At 43.7% G+C, this 22,614-nt stretch overlaps 1 protein-coding gene across 1 annotated transcript in view; it reads left to right on the top strand.

The window, feature by feature from the left end:
• Positions 1 to 21,794, top strand: part of dock8 (dedicator of cytokinesis 8) — a 79,006-nt gene extending 57,212 nt beyond the window's left edge. The window contains 19 exon segments of the mRNA XM_070446835.1: positions 1,211 to 1,393; positions 1,480 to 1,606; positions 1,785 to 1,869; positions 2,112 to 2,208; positions 2,567 to 2,701; positions 2,796 to 2,948; positions 6,614 to 6,772; positions 6,857 to 6,957; positions 7,290 to 7,482; positions 7,749 to 7,892; positions 8,381 to 8,512; positions 8,689 to 8,823; positions 8,964 to 9,050; positions 9,202 to 9,438; positions 9,623 to 9,745; positions 9,789 to 9,815; positions 11,074 to 11,180; positions 13,272 to 13,442; positions 16,860 to 21,794. Coding sequence (XP_070302936.1) covers positions 1,211 to 1,393; positions 1,480 to 1,606; positions 1,785 to 1,869; positions 2,112 to 2,208; positions 2,567 to 2,701; positions 2,796 to 2,948; positions 6,614 to 6,772; positions 6,857 to 6,957; positions 7,290 to 7,482; positions 7,749 to 7,892; positions 8,381 to 8,512; positions 8,689 to 8,823; positions 8,964 to 9,050; positions 9,202 to 9,438; positions 9,623 to 9,745; positions 9,789 to 9,815; positions 11,074 to 11,180; positions 13,272 to 13,442; positions 16,860 to 16,911 — 2,448 coding nt within the window. The 3' untranslated portion in view covers positions 16,912 to 21,794.
• The last annotated feature ends 820 nt before the right edge of the window (positions 21,795 to 22,614 follow it).

Raw genomic sequence — 22,614 nt, 5'->3', positions numbered from 1 at the left:
CAGCGGTGTATTGGACCTGCGCATGTGCTCAGCACCGGCGTTGCAAGACTCACTCTATGCTTAATGCGCGAGAGAAGTGAGTTCTAAAAAAAAAAAATTACGTAAAGTATGCATCTTAGAAATTAGTTTTCATGTGCAAACTTTATATGAGCGTTTTACTTTGATTGCCCATTTTGTGCACTAACAATATCCCACCGGGTAGCCTGATTTCAGATGTGTCGTGTACCAAGATGATTAGGGAAATAGTTTTTCTTGCGCAGCATGTAGGCTAAACGTTTACATCGAACTATTAGGCCTATATTAATCTGACTTCACAATAATCGTCTGTGCCGGCCGTGTTCCTATTGGTGAGTCACCGGGATTGGCTCGTAGCACCAGCCACACTACGCGATTAAGGCAACAAAATTCGGACACTGCTTGAACTTTGTCAGAGCCTACGATCGCACGTGGCTGCACTTAATCGGCAGACCTTGACCCTGTCAGCCTAAACGAGCCAAGACGTCCGACAATCGTTGACGACCTAAGAATGTGCCCACGTTGTGGAAACGTTGTCTGGAATGGCAAGATTGTTGCATAAGATGGCTGAAATCGTTCAGTCTTCAAAAGTCTTAAGGCCGTGGCCACCCTGTGTKTGTGTAACAGTATAACTTTAGTACGTCCCCTCGCYCCGACACGGGCGCGAACCAGGGACCCTCTGCACACATCAACAACTGACACCCACGAAGCGTCGTTACCCATCGCTCCACAAAAGCCGCGGCCCTTGCAGAGCAAGGTGCAACACTACTTCTAGGTTTCAGAGCAAGTGACGTAACTGATTGAAACGCTAGTAGCGCGTACCCGCTAACTAGCTAGCCATTCACATAGTTACACTCACCCCCCTTTACACACTCCCCTTTCCGCAGCAACCAGTGATCCCGGTCAACCAGCTCAATGTAACAGTAACTTTAAACTCCTCGCCCCGACACGCGGCGCGAACCAGGGACCTTCTGCACACATCAACAACAGTCGCCCACGAAGCGTCGTACCCATCGCCTCACAAAAGCCGCGCCCTTGCACGCAAGTGCAAACACTACTTCTAGGTTTCAGAGCAAGTGACGTAACTGATTGAAACGCTAGTAGCGCGTACCCGCTAACTAGCTAGCCATTTCACATCAGTTACATGTGCATGTGTTTCCTATAGTAGTATAACTCTCTCTCTCCTCTCTACCAGTCTGGTAAGGCGGTGGCCACCTTGTCAGCAGAGACCAGTCGTAACCTGCTGCTGTGTTTCCTGTGGGTGATGAAGAACGCTGAGAGGAGTCTGATCCAGCGCTGGACTGTCGACATGCCCTCAGCACAGCTCAACAGACTGCTAGAACTACTCACCATCTGCGTTTCCTGCTTTGAGTACAGGGTAAGAATGTCTGCGACCTGCATGGAGTACATACCTAATTAATTTGTGTAAATGTATGTTTTTCTCACTTTGTGTGTGTGGTGCAGGGGAAGCAGAGCAGTGATAAGGTGAGCACCCAGGCCTTACAGAAGTCCCAGCAGGCCAAGATGCAGCTGGAGGACTCCCTACTGAGGGGCATCGGAGCACGGGGGGAAATGATGCGCCGGGTTGGAGGTCAGTCCCACCCACTACTCTCTCTGATTGGTCAGAAGTAGCTACATGCACAGTACACGTCTTCTAAGTACATCTCCTGAAGAGCAGCTGAAAAGGGGAGGATGGTACTCCTAGGCTGCTTTTTGATTTAAACGAGAGCCTGCCTGCCCTCTTATCCCTGACCCTTTGACCCGGACAGGAAGTGACCGCGCAGGTCAGAGAGAGAACCTACGCTGGAGGAAAGACCTGACGCAGTGGAGGCAGACCAACGACAGACAAGACAAGTGAGTTACACTCACTCTCTCACACACACACACACACACACACACACACACACACACACACACACACACACACACACACACACGGGTACTGACGCAATTCTTCCGAACATGTATTACTCATCTCTCCTGGTAACTATGGAGCAGAAGACCAATTGTCAGGCAGTGTCCTGTGAAGACAAGGTCAAGGAAGAGAACCCATAGAGGCAGAAAGAGGTCTCATCCTTGTGCCTTTTGACCCTCAGAACGAAAGCAGAGCTGGACCAGGAGGCTCTAGTCAGTGGGAATCTGGCTACTGAGTCCAACCTCATTGTCCTGGACCTACTGGAGACCATAGTACAGGTCACAACATCTCTCTCCTTATTGTTTCTCTCTACCTGTTCTTCTTTCTTCCGTCCTCTTCGGTCTTTCCTGTTCTCTCTCTCTCTCTCGCTCTCTGTCTCTGTCTCTATGTGTCTCTGTGTCTCTGTGTGTTTGAGATTGACGACTGCAGACCGACTGTTCTACGAATGGCCTTTAATCCTTAATAACTGCTGATTTATTTGTAGATCAGTCTGTCGCCATATACCCACAATGCTTTACGAATTTGATACTCTCTCGAACACGGCCTGCGTCACAGTGTCCTCTCTAGTTCCACTGGCCGACCGTATTCTTTCTCTCACTTGCGGTTGGTTGTCATGACCGTCTGTCTCCCGTGCAGGCTGTTCCGTTGGCCGACTGTAAGGACAGTGTAGTGGGCGGAGTACTGAGGGTGTTGCTACACTGTCTCACCTGCAACCAGAGTACAACCTTCCTGTCTCACTGCTTCAGCACGCTTMGAGCGCTCATCGTCAAGGTAGGGTGTGTGTGTGTACACACAATATGTACTGACAGTTATTGTGTGTTTGTGTGCTGCGTGCGTGTATGTATACTGACAGTRTTGTGTGTAGTTTGGTGACCTGTTGTTCGAAGAGGAAGCCGAGCAGTGTGCCGACCTGTGTCAGAAGGTTCTCCAGTACTGTAGCAGCCACGAGGACGGAAACAGAAGCCAGGCCTGCGCTACCCTATACCTCATCATGAGATGCAGCTTCAACTCGGCCAACGTGAGTACACGCACGCGCGCACACTGATTCCGTCTCATCCGTTTTCCTCTACCACCCTGCTTTAATGTCTTTTCCGTGTCTATTTTGAGCTCAGTGGAGACATTTGCTGAGTGATGKGTTTCTGGGTAGTGAGAAGTGAACAAGGAGATATGTCACTGTCTAACCCCTGTGGCCCTGCCTTTCTGTAAGTAATGTGCGAGTTAGAAAAAGGGAGAGGTGGAGGTGAGAAGGAGACGGCGCGTGGGAGGGAGAGGGAAGGAAAGAAGGTCATCTGAGCTTCTCCCCTCTTGGCACAGTCTCTAATTCAGAGTGAATGGCCTTTACCCCTTCTGTTTCTTCTGTTTTAACCTCACTGGGGTATGTGGGATGGTAGCGTCCCACCTCGTCAACAGCCAGTGAAACTGCAGGGCACCAAATTCAAAACAACAGAAATCCCATAATTAAMATTCCTCAGACATACATGTATTTTACACCTTTTTAAAGATACACTTGTTGTAAATCCAGCCACAGTGTCCGATTTCAAATGGGCTTTACGACGAAAGCAAACCAAACGATTATGTTAGGTGAGTGCCTATTCACAGAAAAACACAGCCATTTTTCCAGCCAAAGAGAAGAGTCACAAAAAGCAGAAATATAGATAAAATTAATCACTAACCTTTGATGATCTTCATCAGACGACACTCATAGGACTTCATGTTACACAATACATGTATGTTTTGTTCGGTAAAGTTCATATTTATATCCAAAGATCTCAGTTTACATTGGCGCGTTATGTTTAGTAGTTCCAAAACATCCGCTGATTTTGTAGAGAGCCACATCAATTTACAGAAATAGTCATCATAAATGTTGATGAAAATACAAGTGTTACACATAGAATTTTAGATCCACCTCTCCTTAATGCATCCGCTGTGTCAGATTTCAAAACAACTTTACGGGAAAAAACAAACCATGCAACAATCTGAGTACGGCGCTCAGACGACAAATCAACCCAAAGAGATATCCGCCATGTTGGAGTCAACATAAGTCAGAAATGGCATTATAAATATTCACTTACCTTTGATGATCTTCATCAGAATGCACTCCCAGGAATCCCAGTTCCACAATAAATGTTTGTTTTGTTCGATAATGTCCATCATTTATGTCCAAATTCCTCCTTGTTGTTCGCGCGTTCAGTACACAATCTAAACTCACGACGCGCGTGCAAGTCCAGCGGAAAGTACNTACGGACGAAAAGTCCAAAAAGTTCCGTTACAGTCCGTAGAAACATGTCAAACGATGTATAGAATCAATCTTTAGGATGTTTTTAACATAAATCTTCAATAATGTTCCAACCGGAGAATTCCTTTGTCTTCAGAAATGCGATGGAACGCAGCTAACTCTCACATGAATGCGCATGGTCAGCTCGTGGCACTCTGGGAGAGACCTTACTCAATCTCCTCTCATTCGCCCCCACTTCACAGTAGAAGCATCAAACAAGGTTCTATAGACTGTTGACATCTAGTGGAAGCTTTAGGAAGTGCAACATGACCCCATTTCCACTGTATCTTGGATAAGCAAAGAGTTAAACCTACAAACCTCAGATTTCCCACTTCCTGGTTTGATTTTTTCTCAGGTTTTTGCCTGCCATATGAGTTCTGTTATACTCACAGACACCATTCAAACAGTTTTAGAAACTTCAGAGTTTTTTCTATCAAAATCTAATAATAATACTAATAATATACATATCCTAGGATCTGGGCCTGAGTAGCTGGCAGTTTACTCTGGGCACGCTTTTCATCCAGACGTGAAAATACTGCCCCCTACCCCAAAGAAGTTAAACAACCTCCATAGCCGTGATGTGAAGGATCTCCTTCACCCACTCTTTGTTTGTTTTCATCCCCCTCACCTTCTCTCCATATCCCATTTAGCATCTAAATAAAACCATGGAGCAGGGGTCATATTCATTAGTGCACACCGTTGCAAAACGTAGCCAAGCGTGTTGCCACAAGTTTCTTATTGGACAAGTTCAGGTTGTCCCCTCCCGGTGTCAGTCCATTTTCTTCAGTTTGGTTCCTAGTGAAAAAGACCAAGGTTTTTCCAGGGAGGACATGGATACGAAGAGAACGAGTGAAAGGGAGGATGGTGAATGCGAGTTTTTGATGGATTGCCAGGGCACAGTTGAAGTGAGGCCATCTTTCGGGATGATGGTGGAGAGAGGGTAGGGGAGATGGAGACCGAGTGAGGGGATGACAAATAGTGGAAAGAGAAAGGAGAAGGAGTGAGGTCATCGCTCAGAGGCCCCCACACAAGGACAACACGCACACACACACATACACACACACATTGTATCAATGCCAGTGATGGCCGTTTAGGCCCTGGCTCCACGTTGGGTTTAACAGAATGGGGCCGTAGAGATGATCCATAGGTGATTATGTCGCAGCTAATGGGAGATCGTTTCCCGCTTTGCTGCTGATGGTGGAGATAGATGGGGTTACACCACACACACACACACAACACACACACCACACACACACACAACACCACACACACACACACACACACACAACCATGTCAGGGTTAAGCTTCCATTACCTGGAGGAGATGTGACACCCTTAACAAACAACTGGACTGACCTAGAAGAAGAAAGAATGAGAGGAGGACATATGACTGGACAGAGGAGGGACATATGACCTGGACAGAGAGAGGGACATATGACCCTGGACAGGAGAGGACATATGACCTGGACAGAGAGAGGGGGACATATGGCCTGGACAGAGACACACACAGGTGTGAAAGTAGTAGACCAACAGATAGACACTTAAAGGGGAATATTTACAACCCCAAAGTCTACTTTATTAGCCAATACACGACTGAGCAATGTCATATCATTCTTTAATATGTTCTTTTCATAGCTTGCTTTTATGTATACAGCCAGCCATGCTAGTAAAACTGTAACGTTAGCCTGTGTTACAGTCCTGAACATCTCTAAAACTAAAAGTGTTGCATTTTGTACGAAGAATTCCAGAAAGTTCTAGACCTCAGCTGAATCTGGTAATGAGTAATGTGGCTGTTGAGCAAGTTGAGGAGACTAAATGACCTTGTTACCTTGGATTGTAAACTGTCATGGTCAAAACAAATGGATCGATGGTTGTAAAGATGGGGGGGAGGGTCTGTCTGTAATAAAGAGCTGCTCTGCTCTATAGACGCCACACTCCACACAGCAAGTCCTGCAGCTTCTAGTTTTATCATATCGTGAGTGTTGCCCAGTCATAAGGTCAGGTGCTGCAAAGAAGGACTAGGAAAACTGCAGCTGGCCCAGAACAGAGCGGAACGTCTTGCTCTTCACTGTAATCAGAGGGATAATATCACAACAGCTAATGGGGATCCTAATAAAATACCTACATACCCTCCATTCTAAGGCCTGATACTGAGGATGGGCCTCCTCCCTGTCAAATCCACCCCTCAGAAATGACTGTCACAGAGGGCCACATAACAGGTCCCCCGTCTAGCACTAGCCTGAAGACGAGGTGTAATCTGCCTCTCAAAGAGCACCCTATTCCCTATACAGTGCACTCATTTTGACCAGGGCCCAAAGTAGTGCACTATGTAGGGAATAGGTTGCTCTTTGGGATGCAGGCTAGGTCAACCCTAGATGTTCATGTCAGTCCCTCTCCCTCGCTGTGCAGAACTTCTCCCGGGTGAAGATGCAGGTGACCATGTCTCTAGCCTCTCTGGTGGGGAAGTCCGAGGACTTCCATGAGGAGTACCTCCGCAGGTCCCTACGCACCATTCTGGCCTATGCCGAGGAGGACACCGAGATGCAGAACACACCTCTCCCCTCGCAGGTAACACACACGTTCGCACACAGACTGCGGTAATTCACAAACATGTTGATATCGACCCCAGCCCTAGTTTGTGTGTGTGTGTAGGTTGATGAGCTGCTGAGGAACCTGAACAGTATCCTGTCAGACACGGTGAAGATGAGAGAGTTCCAAGAAGACCCAGAGATGCTCATGGACCTCATGTATAGGTACACACAGACACACACACACACACAGACTCCTGCTTTATGTCTCTGTGGTTTGGTTGTTTCTCCTCTGTTTGTTCCTCACTATGGAAACCATGTGGTAGCAGTTTGTTACAGTGATCTGGGTTTGTGTATGTACAGTAAATACATGCAGGTTGTGTGTGGGTGTGAATGCATACTCTCTCAGTGCACGGGTCATCTGCTTACATTCGGCATCTGTAAAAGGCCGTTAAAGCTTCAATTCACGTTCGGCTATCTAAAACTGACCGCCAGCCCTCCTCAGGGGTTAAGAATTGAGCATCACTCACCCACTTCCTCCCTCCCTCCGTCTCCAGGATAGCAAAGGGTTACCAGACGTCGCCTGACCTGAGGTTGACCTGGCTGCAGAACATGGCGGAGAAACACAAGAACAGGAAGTGTTTTACGGAGTCGGCCATGTGTCTGGTCCACGCTGCAGCCCTGGTGGCTGAGTACCTCAGCATGCTGGAGGACCACAAATACCTGCCTGTGGGCAGTGTCACCTTTCAGGTGCTGTACACGCACGAACACACAATACTGATTCTGGAATGTTGGTATCTTGACTGTGGCCAGAAGGGGAAACTGTACACTGAAAACATAATATATTGATTGTTTGGCTGCTATCTTGGTTAATCACTTAGTGACAAATGTTTTAGTTAAAAAAAACGCTTTATCAGTAATATTTGATTGGTTGGTTCCCTTTTGGAACACGCTGGATGAGCGATTGGTTGGTTGGTTGGTTGGTTGATTGATTGATTGATTGACTGGTTGTGCAGAACATCTCTCCCAACGTCCTGGAGGAGTCGGCAGTGTCCGATGACGTCCTGTCCCCAGACGAAGACGGAGTCTGTTCAGGGAGATCCTTCACCACCGGTGGACTGGTGGTCTTACTGGAGCAGGCGGCAGAACTCTTCAGCCAGGTACGTCACACACACACACACACATACACACACACACACACACACACACACACACACACACACACACACACTGAGGGGAGGACACGCACATGCTAAATGATGGTACTGCTGCACTTCCGTAAACGCACAACAATCGTACACTACGTGGCCAGAAGTATTGAGGACACCCCTTTTTTTAAATGGCCTCGGCCACATCTAACTCCTTTGCGATGAATTGGAACGCCGACTGCCAGCCAGGCCTGATCGCCCAACATCAGTGCCCGACCTCACTGACGCTCTTGTGGCTGAATGGAAGCAAGTCCCCGCAGCAATGTTCCAACATCTAGTGGAAAGCGTTCCCAGAAGATTGGAAGCTGTTGTAGCAGCAAAGGGGACAGCAACTCCATGTTAATGCCCGTGATTTTGGAATGACACGTACGACGATCAGGTGTCCGCAAACTTTCGGGCCATGTAGTGTATGTTGTGAGTGTCGTTGCTGTGGTTTTCAGGGTGGTCTTTATGAGGCGGTGAATGAGGTCTACAAGATCGTTATGCCGGTCCTGGAGGCTCACAGAGATTTCCGGGAGCTGGGCTCCGCTCACCACAAACTCCAGAGAGCCTTCGACAACATCATTCAGAAGGTACAGAAGGCCGCATGGACTCCCGTTTATGAAGGGCTTACGTCCACAGTACACGTGAAGTGTTTACAATTATGGTGAAATGCTTACAATGAAAATAGCCTTCTTTTTTTAAATTTATTTTTTATTTTTTATACACAATACTGAGTCTCTTTCATGTGTTTGTCTTGTCGTCCCAGGGCCATAAGAGGATGTTTGGGACATATTTCCGAGTGGGGTTTTATGGGGCCAAGTTTGGAGACCTGGACGAACGAGAGTTTGTTTACAAGGAGCCAGGGATCACCCACCTGCCAGAAATATCCCACAGACTGGAGGTGAGAGAGCGAGAGAGTGTGTGCGTGTGTGAGGATGTGTGTGTGTGTTTGTGTGCGCGTGCCATTGTGTGCATGCTTTTACTGTAAGGATAGAAGTACTGAATCTTTTCATACGAGTACCGTATGCACTGCCGTTGTAGAACTTCTACAGTCAGTGTTTTGGAGATGCCCTGGAGATGATCAAAGACTCCAAAGACATAGACCGGAGCAAACTGGACGCCAACAAGGTACAGTACACGACACTACCAGGTCAACAAGTCATTACTGTTGAGTCCCGTTTGACTACTACTTGCATATGTCAAATGATTGYGAAGAACCTTCCCAAACAACAAGATGCATCTCTTCATTTACACCCTCTCTTTCTCTCTCCCCCCCCAGGCCTACATCCAGATCACCTACGTGGAGCCCTTCTTTGACGATTATGAGATGAAAAACCGCCTGACCAACTTTGAGAAGAACTTCAACCTGCGTCGCTTCATGTACACCACGCCCTTCACCAAGGCCGGGCGGCCGCGCGGCGAGCTCAGCGAGCAGTACAAGCGGAAGACCATCCTCACCACCATGCACGCCTTTCCCTACGTCAAGACGCGCATCGACGTCATCCAGAAAGAAGAGGTATGCTGGTTGGAACTAAGCGTGCGCAGCTGCTCAGTGCCTGGGTTCCTCTTCACCTTTTGATCGTTACTGGCTTTTAGGCAAAAAGACTGATGTTTTATCTCTCCAAATCTAACCCGCACCCTCCCCCTTTCATTCTCCTCCCTCTACCCGACCCCCCCCCCCACCCTCCTCCCATCTCCAGTTTGACCTGACTCCCATTGAGGTGGCCATCGAGGACATGCAGAAGAAGACCAGGGAGCTAGCAGTAACCACACACAGGGAGCAGCCAGATGCTAAGATGCTCCAGATGCTTCTACAGGGCTCTGTGGGAGCCACCTCTCTTATACACATCTAGATGTGTATAAGAGACAGCTGTGGGAGCCACCGTCAACCAGGTACCTCCAGCCCACCTGTCTTGGCCCTTAAGAAAGGAGTCTTTTTCTTGCCTCTCGTCTTTTCTCCCCCCGCATTTGCAGTTTAACTTGGAGCTATTGCCGACTTATTGCTGTTACTCAGTTATTGAACGTCACTCCTCGACTCCACACGACAAATAAAGACAAAAAACAAGTGTGAAAAGCCGACTGAAGTGTTTTCGCATAGTGTATATAGGTGGCAATCGTTTGTGTTCTCCTGAGCCCTCATGAATCGAGAGGAAACGTTCAGTCTTGTAAGTTAACGTGATGATAAACAGCAGGTGGGAGACATGACACATCAAAGAGTCCGGTTCAACCCTAACATCGTTTGTACAGTGCCTCTGCTGATTCGTTTTAAAACCTTAATTCACAACCTCTCCTTTCATGTCTGTGCTAAACACGGAAGCCCTTTGATCCGATGGCTTACAGCTCCCGTCAAACGTTGGCTAAACGCTAGAGTAATGATGTAGTTACAACATCGGGCCCCAGCTTTCTCTTGGATCGTCTAATCTGACAGCAACCCCTGCTTTCACCTGCTGACTGTATACACAACCTTAATGTTCACGCCGTCCATAAACAAACACAGCCCTGGGCCTAATCAGTAGAGAGGCACGGTTCCACTCTATGTCCGTCGGTCTGTCTGTCCGTCCAGGCCCTAGCCTAGCACCTCTGCTTAGAATGCTCGTTTGCTATGCCTGGCGTGACCCGGTGTCACGCGAATGTGCAGTGGTTTCATAATGAATAGAAGTTGGAATAACAAGATCTCGGAGAGGGAAAGAATGTGAGCCAAAATGGCTGCTTGTAGGCAGTGTTCGGGGTGACGTTAGCCACACAGCAGGCCAATCACCGTCTCTCGTCTGATCTCTTGGCTGAACATCGTGGCCTTTGGACACATTGGCTGTGTCATGTGGCACCCCGTTCCTTATGGCCTATGAATATATGAAGCTCTGGTCAAAAGTAGTGTCATTTGGGACACGGACATTATTAAGCCTTCTGTTAGGAAGTAGTTTCCTCTACTGAAAGCAAGGCAGTCATCATCCACACTCACACACACTTTCTTCCTCCCACTCCTCCTTCTTCCTCTTTTATACCATCTTCTTCCTCTGTTTTCCTTCTGTCCTTCGCTCTCTCCCTCTCCCGCTCTCTCCCTCTCCCGCTCTCTCCCTCTCTCTCTCCTCCCGCTCTCTCTCCTCCCTCCCTCGCTCTCCCCTCCCTCCCTCCCGTCTGTCTGTCTGTGTAGGGACCATTGGAGGTGGCCCAGGTCTTTCTGAATGAGATCCCAGCAGACCCCAAGCTCTTCCGTCACCACAACAAACTGCGCCTGTGTTTCAAAGAGTTCATAATGAGGTGAGAGCCAAACCAAACACCACAGAGAAACCCATGGCTCGCCAGCCAGCCAATGAGAGCTAAGAAACCCTGACTTGCTTTGGCTCCGGTCCGATTCTCTAATCTTTTCCCCAAAGTGTGCACTCGTTATCAGTTCTGGCACGAATACAGTATTTGGTGGAATATACATTTCTGGCGTTAATGGTTTTAGTGGTGTCTTGAAGCACAGACTCTCTAAAATAGTACTGTCGCATGGTGGAAATAGAAAAGGACACTAAAATAGTACTGTCGTATGGTGGAAATAGAAAAGGACACTAAAATAGTACTGTCGCATGGTGGAGAATAGAAAAGGACACTAAAATAGTACTGTTGCACGGTGGAAATTGAAAAGGACACTAAAATAGTACTGTCGTATGGTGGAAATAGAAAAGGACACTCTCTAAAATAGTACTGTCGTATGGTGGAAATAGAAAAGGACACTCTCTAAAACTAGTACTGTCGACATAGTGTCATGGAAATTGAAAAAGGACACTAAAATAGTACTGTTCGCATGGTGGAAATAGAAAAAGGACACTCTAAAATAGTGACTGCTCGATGGTGGGGAAATAGAAAAGGACACTCTAAAATACGTACTGTCGCATGGTGGAAATAGAAAAGGACACTCTAAAATAGTACTGTCACTGTGGAAATAGAAAAGGACACCTTAAAATAGTACTGTCGACTGGTGGAAATAGAAAAGGACACTCTAAAATAGTACTGTCGATGGTGGAAATAAGCAAAGGACACTCTAAAATAGTACTGTCGCACGGTGGAAATAGAAAAGGACACTCTAAAATAGTACTGTCGCACGGTGGAAATAGAAAAGCAAGCGAATGACAGTAAAACCAGGTACTGTATGCACACACAGCATCTCAGTCTTGGTAATGTGTTATTACTGGAATACATTCATAGATGATACTAAAGGAAGCTTGACAGTTAACTAAAACATGATTTAATACAACACAACAAGGTATTTTATTTCCCGTTGGGCATATGAATAGAAGTTGTTTTCCCTTTAATATCATTCAGCTGCATTTGGTTTTGAATGGAACAGAAAAGTTTTATTGTTCCCTGGGGAGTTAAATTTTATTTAGAATATTTTACAAATAATTTTAACCAACCGTCTAAACGAATGAGGCAGGCAATGTGGTTATTTGGTCCAGGGTGTGTGTCTGTGTGCCTCGCGTGGGAACGTATCGTTTGCCTCCGAAAGGTGGCTTTCATTTTGGAACCCTCATGCCACATTCCAACTGCCTTGATTCCTGCAAAGCAGGCTGGCAAATATTTACCGTCATTTCAAAAATGTTTATTTTCTTCCATAATCCATGCAAGCTGGCACGAGCTCCTTATAGTATCCACTCAGCATCCTGCTATTTGCGCTGGAAGGGCGATGGCTGCTAGCTACAGTAGTAGCTACACATCAGCACATTGGAGCACATTTTCCCACGTCTTTCCAGCAGTCCCTATGCATTTACCGTATACTGTTAGATTACATTTTCCGTATTACTTGCACTAAAAGGGAGAGATAAGTGCAACCATGTGTTTTTTTTTTAAGCATCCTCGTCTTTCCATTTCCCTATGCCTCGTTTTGTCTGTCGCCCGTTACGCATGTTGTAATTGTGAATGCAGGCATGACCCTGTTCTCTGAAATGAGGTTCAACCTCAGGCTAGTTTGTTTGGTCATCGGTCACTCTACTCCCTGCCACTCTCAGCACAGTACTACAAGACTCATTTCTTCCTCGTGCATTCCTGTAGTAAAGAGGCAAGGCTCAGAGAAAGCCCAAATCAAATACAGATGGACACACAGGGGTTGTTTTAATAAGGTGAAAACATTTATACATTTCAATGTGAACAGATTTGGGGTCAAATCCATGTCAGTCACATTGTTAGCTCAGGAAATGAACCGGAATCCGTTTTATAGAAAATAAGGAAATTAAATGAATTTACTCTGACAAATAATAAGAAAGTCCTCGATAAAGATCACTGACCTGAAATGACTTTTCAGGAGGAGATGAGAGGAGACTATTGAGAGACAGCCTACAGTATGTMTTTTTCCCGCCTGTTCGTCTGTAGGTGTGGTGAGGCTGTGGAGAAGAACAAGCACCTGATCACGATGGACCAGAAGGAGTACCAGCAGGAGCTGAAGAAGAACTACAACCGTCTGAGAGAGAACCTGCGGCCCATGCTGGAGAGGAAGATACCCGAGCTCTACAAACCCATCATCAAACCACGCTTGGAGAACAGGTAACTAGTGCTGCGAGGGTTGACTCCTAACCCGCAGTCCCTGTGGTTGTATCTGTGGGGCGGGCGGGTTTAGGGTCTTGAAATATTGTGTGGATGAAGGGCGAGTGGGTAGCGGTCGGTTGAGTAAAGATATAAAAAAATCTAAATTCTATAATTCTTGTGCAATTTATATCTATAGGCTAGGTTTACATTTTCCGTTAATTATTTTTGGGCTATGCCATTAGTGCATAAATCTAAGCTTTAAGGCCTAACTTTACGCGTGCCAAATAACCTACACACCAATTGCGAAACCGCTTTTGGGAACAGGCAGAAAAAGTGAACATTGATCCACTGAGGCAAAAAAGACAACTTAAAGCTGCAAATGGAGAGTTGAAAATAAAGAGAAGGGKGGACCAGAAAGGTAATGTTTGGGAAAGATTTGGTGACGTGGTAAAAGAGGATGATGGCAGTGCTGGCTATGTTATGTATTGATTGTGAGCCGCTATACAAATACCACAGTCACAAGACGGGGACTTCAAATAGGTCTAAGGCACGTCAAGGGAACTGTAGTCTACTGTTCAGATGGGTTAAATGGAAACTGAAATCTGGACACTGACTGTAGGTCTATAACCTCTCACATAGAACTCCTGCAGAATTAAGCATTTATTGCAGTAAAATGATACACCAAAAACATTTTGACTCTGGAACAGGAGGGGAGAAATAAGATTTCTTTCTTTCAGCATTTTGAGACAATGCGAATGTGCATTTGGGGACCGTATGTAGAGGTGCCATCATTATCATAAAATCTGATAAGATTTCAGTTCGGCCTGGATGCATATTTTATGTGGCTTGAAATACTATCAGAAACATGTTGGGTCGTCTTCACAGCTTAGTATTTCCTTACAATCAATCAAACTGATGTCATTTGGAGATTTTAAACAGAAAATCTTTCAAATTTTTGGGGTTAGTTATTGGATTTTCTCCCCGGTCCCTAAAAGTCTTTGCTCCGCGAAAGAAGCAGAGATGACAGAGCACTTTACCGATGTCAACTAGATTGAAGCATTCATTCAATGATTTATGACATTATTCTGGTGAGCAATGGTTTATTTAGTCTTCAAGGCCACATATAATGACAGAAGAAAAGCTGCATATATCTAATTACAGACTAAGTTGACTAACAAATAGCCTACCAAAATATCGGAAAATACAGTATAAGCAGAAACATAGCTACACTGAACAAAATTATAAATGCAACATGTAAAGTGTTGGTCTCATGTTTCATGAACTTAAATAAAAAAAGTCCCTGAAATTTTCCAAATGCACAAAARGCTTATTTCGCTAAAATGTTGTGCACAAATGTGCACATACCTGTTAGTGAGCATTTTTCATTTGTGAAGATAATACATTGACCTGACAGGTGTGGCATATCAAGAAGCTGAATAAACAGCATGATCATTACACAGGTGCACCTTGTGCTGGGGACAATAAAATACCACTTTAAAATGTGCAGTTTTGTCACAAAATGCAATGCCACAGATGTCTCAAGTTTGCAATTGGCATGCTTAATACAGAAATGTCCACCAGAGCTGTTGCCAGAAAATTTAATGTAAATTTCTCTACCATAAGCTGCCTTCAACGTCGTTTTAGAGAATTTGGCAGGACGTCCAACCAGCCTCACAACCACAGAACACGTGTAACCACACCACCACATCCGGATTCTTCACCTGCAGGATTGTCTGAGGGGGTGTGGGGGGGAGGAGAGTGCTGAGGAGTGTTTCTGTCTGTAATAGCCCTTTTGTGGCAAAAACCTATTTCTGATTGGCTGGGCCTAGCTCCCATTGTGGGTGGGCCTGGCTGCCAAGTGGGTGGGTCTATGCCCTCCAAGGCCCACCTATAGCTGCACCCCAGCCCAGTCATGTGAAATCGATAGATTAGGGCCTAATGAATTTATTTTTAATTCACTGATTTCCTAATATGAACTGTAACTCAGCAAAATCTTAGAAATTGTTGCATGTTGTGTTTTATATTTTTGTTCAATATATATTAGGCAACAGTAACAGTGAACCCGTTGTTCAAAAATCGTTCTGCCGTCTCTGACTGCAGCCTACAGCGCATTTTTCTTTGTTTTGTGGTAAAATGTTTTTTTGTTTAGTAATAATAATTCCCAGCAAACATGAATACATGCATACAAAACACCCCCCATCCCAGTCCCGCCACGCCCGAGGACCTAAGGGATAAAATTAAATAAACATGYATGGTTCAAAATAAAAATGACTAAAATTACAAAAATCTAAGCAGCATATATACATCATGAAGTGTTTCAGCAGCAAGAACCCATTGGTTCAAAGTGCCTTCTTTAGCTCCATGAATGCGAGCGGTAGACAGCTCCGTATGAATTACATCCCAAAAATGGAGGATCCATTGACGGATAGAGAGTGAGTGTGGAGGCTTCCATTGAACTGCAACTAAAACATTGAGCCATACCTGGAAGATCTCTTTACCATAAAGTATCAAGAGGAAGAGGTTTATAAGAAGTAGAATTTTTGGTACATTTTGGAAACTAGACCCTTTGTTAAACTCAATCTGTAGGATGTAGCATCAAAGCTGACTTCCAAAGTACGCCATGAGCCCTGAGGGCAGACCTAAGCCGTAAATAAAAGAAAAATTATAAGGCAGGTCGATTTAAAACTGTCTTTTAAGATCTTGGAATGAACAAAGTCCCTCATGCCACTTAAATATCACTTACTACACGAATTCTCTATCCTTCCATTGAGGAAAACGTATTGGTCGACGACCAAGTAAAAGGCCCGAGTTGTTGACAATAGGGGAACCCACATGCCATTTACATATACCGCCATTTTTCTGCGGTGCGGCAGGTAGTAACCAGCTTTGTTACAATGGGACCAAAAACGTAGCTTACATTGTTTGATAGAAATGCCTACAGCACATTTTCAATATTAGCGGGTTAGGGTTGGGTGCGGGCCTCAGATTTTCACTTTATCACATATAGTCGGTTATTAGCAATTGTGGGCGGGTGTGGTTAAACAACTACAGGTAACACATTATCAAAGTGTGCCATGCAGGGTTGAGTCCAGTTGGGACCAAATGTGAGGGGAAATGTTTGGGTTATGTCCCAAATGCTACCCTATTCCCTATTTAGTACACTATTTTTGAACAGATACCTGTGGGCCCTGGTCAAAAGTAGTGCACTATATAAGGACTAGCGTTCCATTTGGAACACTATCGATACCTGAATCTGTTTCATAAGAATGCTTMATTTAATTGAATGTTCATCCTACCAACAGTGCGGTTTGCTTCTGTCTGAATGTGACAGTTACTGTGTATTTTTTAATTTTTTATGTTGCCTATTCCACCATGCAAATGTAATTAAACAGTCACCTCCTCTCCTCCTCTCCCTCTATGCTGTCCCCTTCAAAGAGATTCCATCAAACGGCTCAGTTTCCGCAGAGCACCGGAGGAAAACTCCTGAGAAGGACAGATTTATCTATCTGAGAGAATCTCCAGAGGCCGGAGAAGAAAGGATGTTGTAAAAGTAGAAAAAGAGAAGGGAGCTAGCAGTCCTCATTCACCATGGAAGAGTAGTACACACATGGTTACACAATGGAGGACTTACAATCATGTCTGAATCAACATAACWTTGCAATACATTGTCATTGCTTGTTTCTTCTTTTTTTACAAGAAGCATAATGAGCACATAATGAGCACATGTGTGAGACCATAATGAGCACATTACCTAGCAGGTAATGTGCGTTATTTAGAAAATTTGGCATTTACCTGTTTTTTCTCTCCATATTGCTAGTTCTCCTGAGTTCTATGATTACTGTGAGTCCTAACGATGCTGCAAACTGCTGTGGGTTTGAGAAAGAAGGGTAAAAGTCCCACATTAAGGTCCTTGCAGAGCCAGGGACTGTGTGTGTGCCCGTGCACCACAATACAATGGAACATGTTTTCTTTTTGTAAGTGTCCTGATAAGGAATGCATGAAATCTGACTCATACTAAATGACTGACGATAAATCACTCTGATCTCTGCAAAAGCCGTTCTGGACTTGCACTTGTATGTGTGCAACTCTATAGACTCACACTGTAAAAATAGAACTCCCCAGTTAACTCGTAATGCTATATTTGATATATACTTAGTGTACAAAACATGAAAATTGAGTTGCACCCCATTTTGCCCTCAGAACATCCTGAGGGCAAAATTCGTCGGGACATGGCTAGAAGGTGTCGAAAGCCTTTCATAGGGATGCTGGCCCATGTTGACCCCAATGCTTCCCACAGTTGTCAAGTTGGCTGGATGTCCTTTGGATGGTGGATCGTTCTTGATACACACGGGAAACTGTTGAGCGTGGAAAAACCCTGCAGCGTTGCAGTTCTTGGCACGCTCAAAACGGGTGCGCCTGGTACCCACTACCATAACCTGTTCAAAAATGTGTCTTGACCATTCACCCTCTGAATTACACAATCATGCACACTGATTGAAGTGGATTTAACAAGTGACATCCATAAGGGATCATAGCTTTTACCTGGATTGAATTTTTCAGTCTATGTCATGGACAGAGTTCCAAGTGTTTTGTACACACTCAGTATATATATACAGTGCCAGTCAAAAGTTTGGACATGCCAATTCTACACTATGAAATAACACATGGAATCATGTAGTAACCAAAAAAGTGTTAAACAAATCAAAATATATTTTAGATTCTTCAAAGTAGCCACCCTGATGACAGCTTTGCACACTTTTGTTATTCTCTCAACCAGCTTCACCTGGAATGCTTTTCCAACAGTTTTGAAGGAGTTCCCACATATGCTGAGCACCTGTTGGCTGCTTTTCCTTCACTCTGGGGTCCAACACATCCCAAACCATCTCAAATGGGTTGAGGTCGGGTGATTGTGGAGGCCAGGTTATCTGAAGCAGTACTCCATCACTCTCCTTCTTGGTAAAATAGCCCTTACACAACCTGGAGGTGTGTTGGGTCATTGTCCTGTTGAAAAACAAATGATAGTCCCACTAAGCGCAAAACAGATGGGATGGCGTATCACTGCAGAATGCTGTGGTAGCCATGCTGGTCAAGTATGAATTCTAAATAAATCACAGACAGTGTCACCAGCAAAGCACCCCCACACCACCTCCTCCRTGCTTCACGTGTGAACCACACATGCGGAGAACATCTACTTACAAAGACACGGTGGTTGGAACCAAAAATSTAAAATTTGGACTCATCAGACCAAAGGACAYATTTTCACCGGTCTAATGTCCATTGCTTGTGTTTCTTGGCCCAAACAAGTCTCTTCTTCTTATTGGTGTCCTTTAGTAGTGGTTTCTTTGAGGCAATTTGACCATGGAGGCCTGATTCACGCAGTCTCCTCTGTGCAATTAATGTTGAGATGCGTCTGTTACTTGAACTCTATGAAGCGTTTATTTGGGCTGCAATTTCTGAGGTGCAGTTAACTCGAATGAACTTATTCTCTGCAGCAGAGGTAACTCTGCGTCTTTCTTTCCTGTGGGGGTCCTCTTGAGAGCCAGTTTCATCATAGCACTTGATGGTTTTTGCGACTGCACTTGAAGAAACTTTCAAAGTTCTTGAAATGTTCCAGATTGACTGATCTTCATGTCTTAAAGTAATGATGGACTGTCATTTCTATTTGCTTATTTGAGCTGTTCTTGCCATAATATGGACTTGGTCTTTTATTAAATAGTGCTATCTTCTGTATACCACACCTACCTTGTCACAACACAACTGATTGGCTCAAATGTATTAAGAAGGAAAGAAATTCCACAATGAACCTTAAACAAGGCACACCTGTTAATTGAAATGCATTCCAGGTGACTACTTCATGAAGCTGATTGAGAGAATGTCAAGAGTGTGCAAAGCTGTCATCAAGGCAAAGGGTGGCTACTTTGAAGAATCTCAAATATATTTTGATTTAAAACTTTTTTTGGTTACTACATGATTCCATATGTGGTATTTCATAGTTTTTGATGTCTTCACTATTATTCTACAATGTAGAAGATAGTAAAAAATAAAGACAAACCCTGGAATGAGTATGTGTGTCCAAACTTTTGACTGGTACTATATACAGTTGAAGTCGGAAGTTTACATACACTTAGGTTGGAGTCATTAAAACTAGTTTTTCAACCACTACAAATTTCTTGTAAACAAGCTATAGTTTTGGCAAGTCGGTTAGAACATCTACTTTGTGCATGACACAAGTAATTTTTCCAACAATTGTTTACAGACCGATTATTTCACTTATAATTCACTGTATCACAATTCCAGTGGGTCAGAAGTTTACATAAACTAAGTTGACTGTGCCTTTAAACAGCTTGGAAAATTCCTGAAAATTATGTCATGGCTTTAGAAGCTGCTGATAGGCTAATTGACATCATTTGAGTCAATTGGAGGTGTACCTGTCGATGTATTTTAAGGCCTACCTTTTAACTCAGTGCCTCTTTGCTTGACATCATGGAAAATCAAAAGAAATCAGCCAAGACCTCGTAGACCTCCACAAGTCTGGTTTGTCCTTGGGAGCAATTTCCAAATGCCTGAAGGTACCACATTCATCTGTACAAACAATAGTACACAAGTATAAACACCATTGGGACCACGCAGCCGTCATACCGCTCAGGAAGGAGACGCGTTCTGTCTCCTAGAGATGAACGTACTTTGGTGCGAAAAGTGACAATCCCAGAACAACAGTAAAGGACCTTGTGAAGATACTGGAGGAAACGGGTACAAAAATATGTATATCCACAGTAAAACGAGTCCTATATCGACATAACCTGAAAGGCCGCTCAGCAAGGAAGAAGCCACTGCTCCAAAACTGCCATAAAATGCCAGACTATGGTTTGCAACTGCATGTGGACAAAGATCGTACTTTTTGGAGAAATGTCCTCTGGTCTGATGAAACAAAAATATAACTATTTGGCCAGAATGACCATTATTATGTTTGGAGGAAAAAGCAAGCTGAAGAACACCATCCCAACCATGAAGCACGGGGTGGCAGCATCATGTTGTGGGGTGATTTGCTGCAGGAGGGACTGGTGCACTTCATAAAATAGATGGCATCATGAGGGAGGAAAATTATGTGGATATATTGAAGCAACATCTCAAGACATCAGACAGGAAGTTAAAGCTTGGTTGCAAATGGGTCTTCCAAATGGACAATGACCCCAAACATACTTGCAAAGTTGTGGCAAAATGGCTTAAGGACAACAAAATCAATAATAGAAAATGTGTGGGTGGGCAAGGAGGCCTACAAACCTGACTCAGATACACTAGCTCGGTCAGGATTAATGGGCCAAAATTCACACAACTTATTGTGGGAAGCTTGTGGAAGGCTACCCGAAACGTTTGACCCAAGTTTAACAATTTAAAGGCAATGCTACCAAATACTAATTGAGTGTATGTAAGCTTCTGACCCACTGGGAATGTGATGAAAGAAATAAAAGCTGAAATAAATTATTCTCTCTACTATTATTCCGACATTTCACATTCTTAAAATTAAGTGCCGATCCTAACTGACCTAAGACGGGAATTTTTACTAGGTTTAAATGTCAGGAATTGTGAAACACCTTAGCCAAATACATTTAAACTCAGTTTATGTAAACTTCCGACTTCAACTGTGTGTGTGTGTGTGTATATATATATATACTTTTTTGTTAGCCTATTATGTCTATGTAGATACTAACAAAGATTAATTTATTATGAGTTCACAAATGCGTCAAGGCACATACATCATAACTGATGCCATCAACAAGCAAACCTAAATGGCAAATCTGTATTTACACAGAGAGACTGAAATGCTATTTAGACGACACATCAGAGAATTAATATACAAATGTTTACAGTTATGATTCTTTTCTTCATAAAAATATATATTTTAGATAATATACAGTATCATCACTTTAGCTGGCAATAACAATATTGAAACAATGTTGGTTACCATGACTAAATGTGACAAAGCCAATGCACATATCTATAGTTTATTTTTGTTGTTGAAAAATGTATGTATTAGGTGCCAAAATAAAGACATCCTACAATCTATGTTTACTGTACCAACAAGACATGTTTTCAAGTATTTGCCCAGGCTCTTAATCTTCTGTTTATCTGTGTGTTAATGTTGATGTCATGTTGTAGAACGTCATGTATTCCAATAGAGAAACCCTTTGTAATACTACTGGGAAAAAACGCAATACTCTGATTTTAAATGCTTATGGGCAAAGTATGGGTATTCATTCACATTATATTTTGTGTTCTGTTACAACGTAGGTGCATAATAGTACAGTAAGTGAGTATAGGACATACTGTAGGCAGTGGCCTACCAATAAACACTGGAACCCTTGTTTTTCATTTTGTGGTATTTTTAATCTGTTGTTCATCAGTGCTTTATTGAAAATGTTGGATTTGAATTAATTATAAAGCACACATATCAATGCCATGCACTCGAAGCAATTGTGTAGGCTACATCTTTGCTGTGGTCATTATTGCTCCACTTATCACTACATTATCATTAGACTTAGCATAGGCCTAGACTAGAGGACTCATGATTTCACAATCCACATTCTTGCAAAATACAGTATATACTTTCCTCATTAGCAGAAAATGTTGGAGAAATATCCACCTTCAGTTACATGGAAGCCTGAATTGGAATTTAGAAGATCCTGAAAAGGCCTATAGATTTAACTAGATTCGTAGTATATCCCTTTGCTATATTCAGATAAGCAACCTCTTTTTTATTTTACTAGTGCGCAGGAACTCTTTTATACAGTTCCACCTGGAAGATTACAACAATAGTCTAGGTACAGTAGGTTAATTCAGGAGACATTTTAAACATGACTAGGTTTACTTTCGTATCATAGAATGCATCATATAATCCACATTTCCATTGTATAACCTATCCGTTTTTAATCATAATTCACTATAAGAAATATAAAAGCATTAAACAAATTGAGAAAATATTTTAATACACGGAAAATACACCACTGGACAGAGTATTTTCCGCATGAAAAACAGGCAAAGTTCCTGGGCGCGCATTTTCCCCACCCTAATGTATATTTTCGGTTTATAATTTCGCTTGTGTTACTTTGATTTTCTTTTACCATTGAAGTGTTTTGTAGGTTATTAAGTGGTTATTATGAGGTTATATTAAGTTGCACTGAGATTGAACTAC

The sequence above is a fragment of the Salvelinus sp. IW2-2015 genome, linkage group LG15, assembly GCF_002910315.2.
Source record: "Salvelinus sp. IW2-2015 linkage group LG15, ASM291031v2, whole genome shotgun sequence".
NCBI lineage: Eukaryota > Metazoa > Chordata > Actinopteri > Salmoniformes > Salmonidae > Salvelinus > Salvelinus sp. IW2-2015.
The sequence above is the reverse complement of the archived record's forward strand: the minus strand, read 5'-3'. Positions and strand labels throughout refer to the sequence as shown.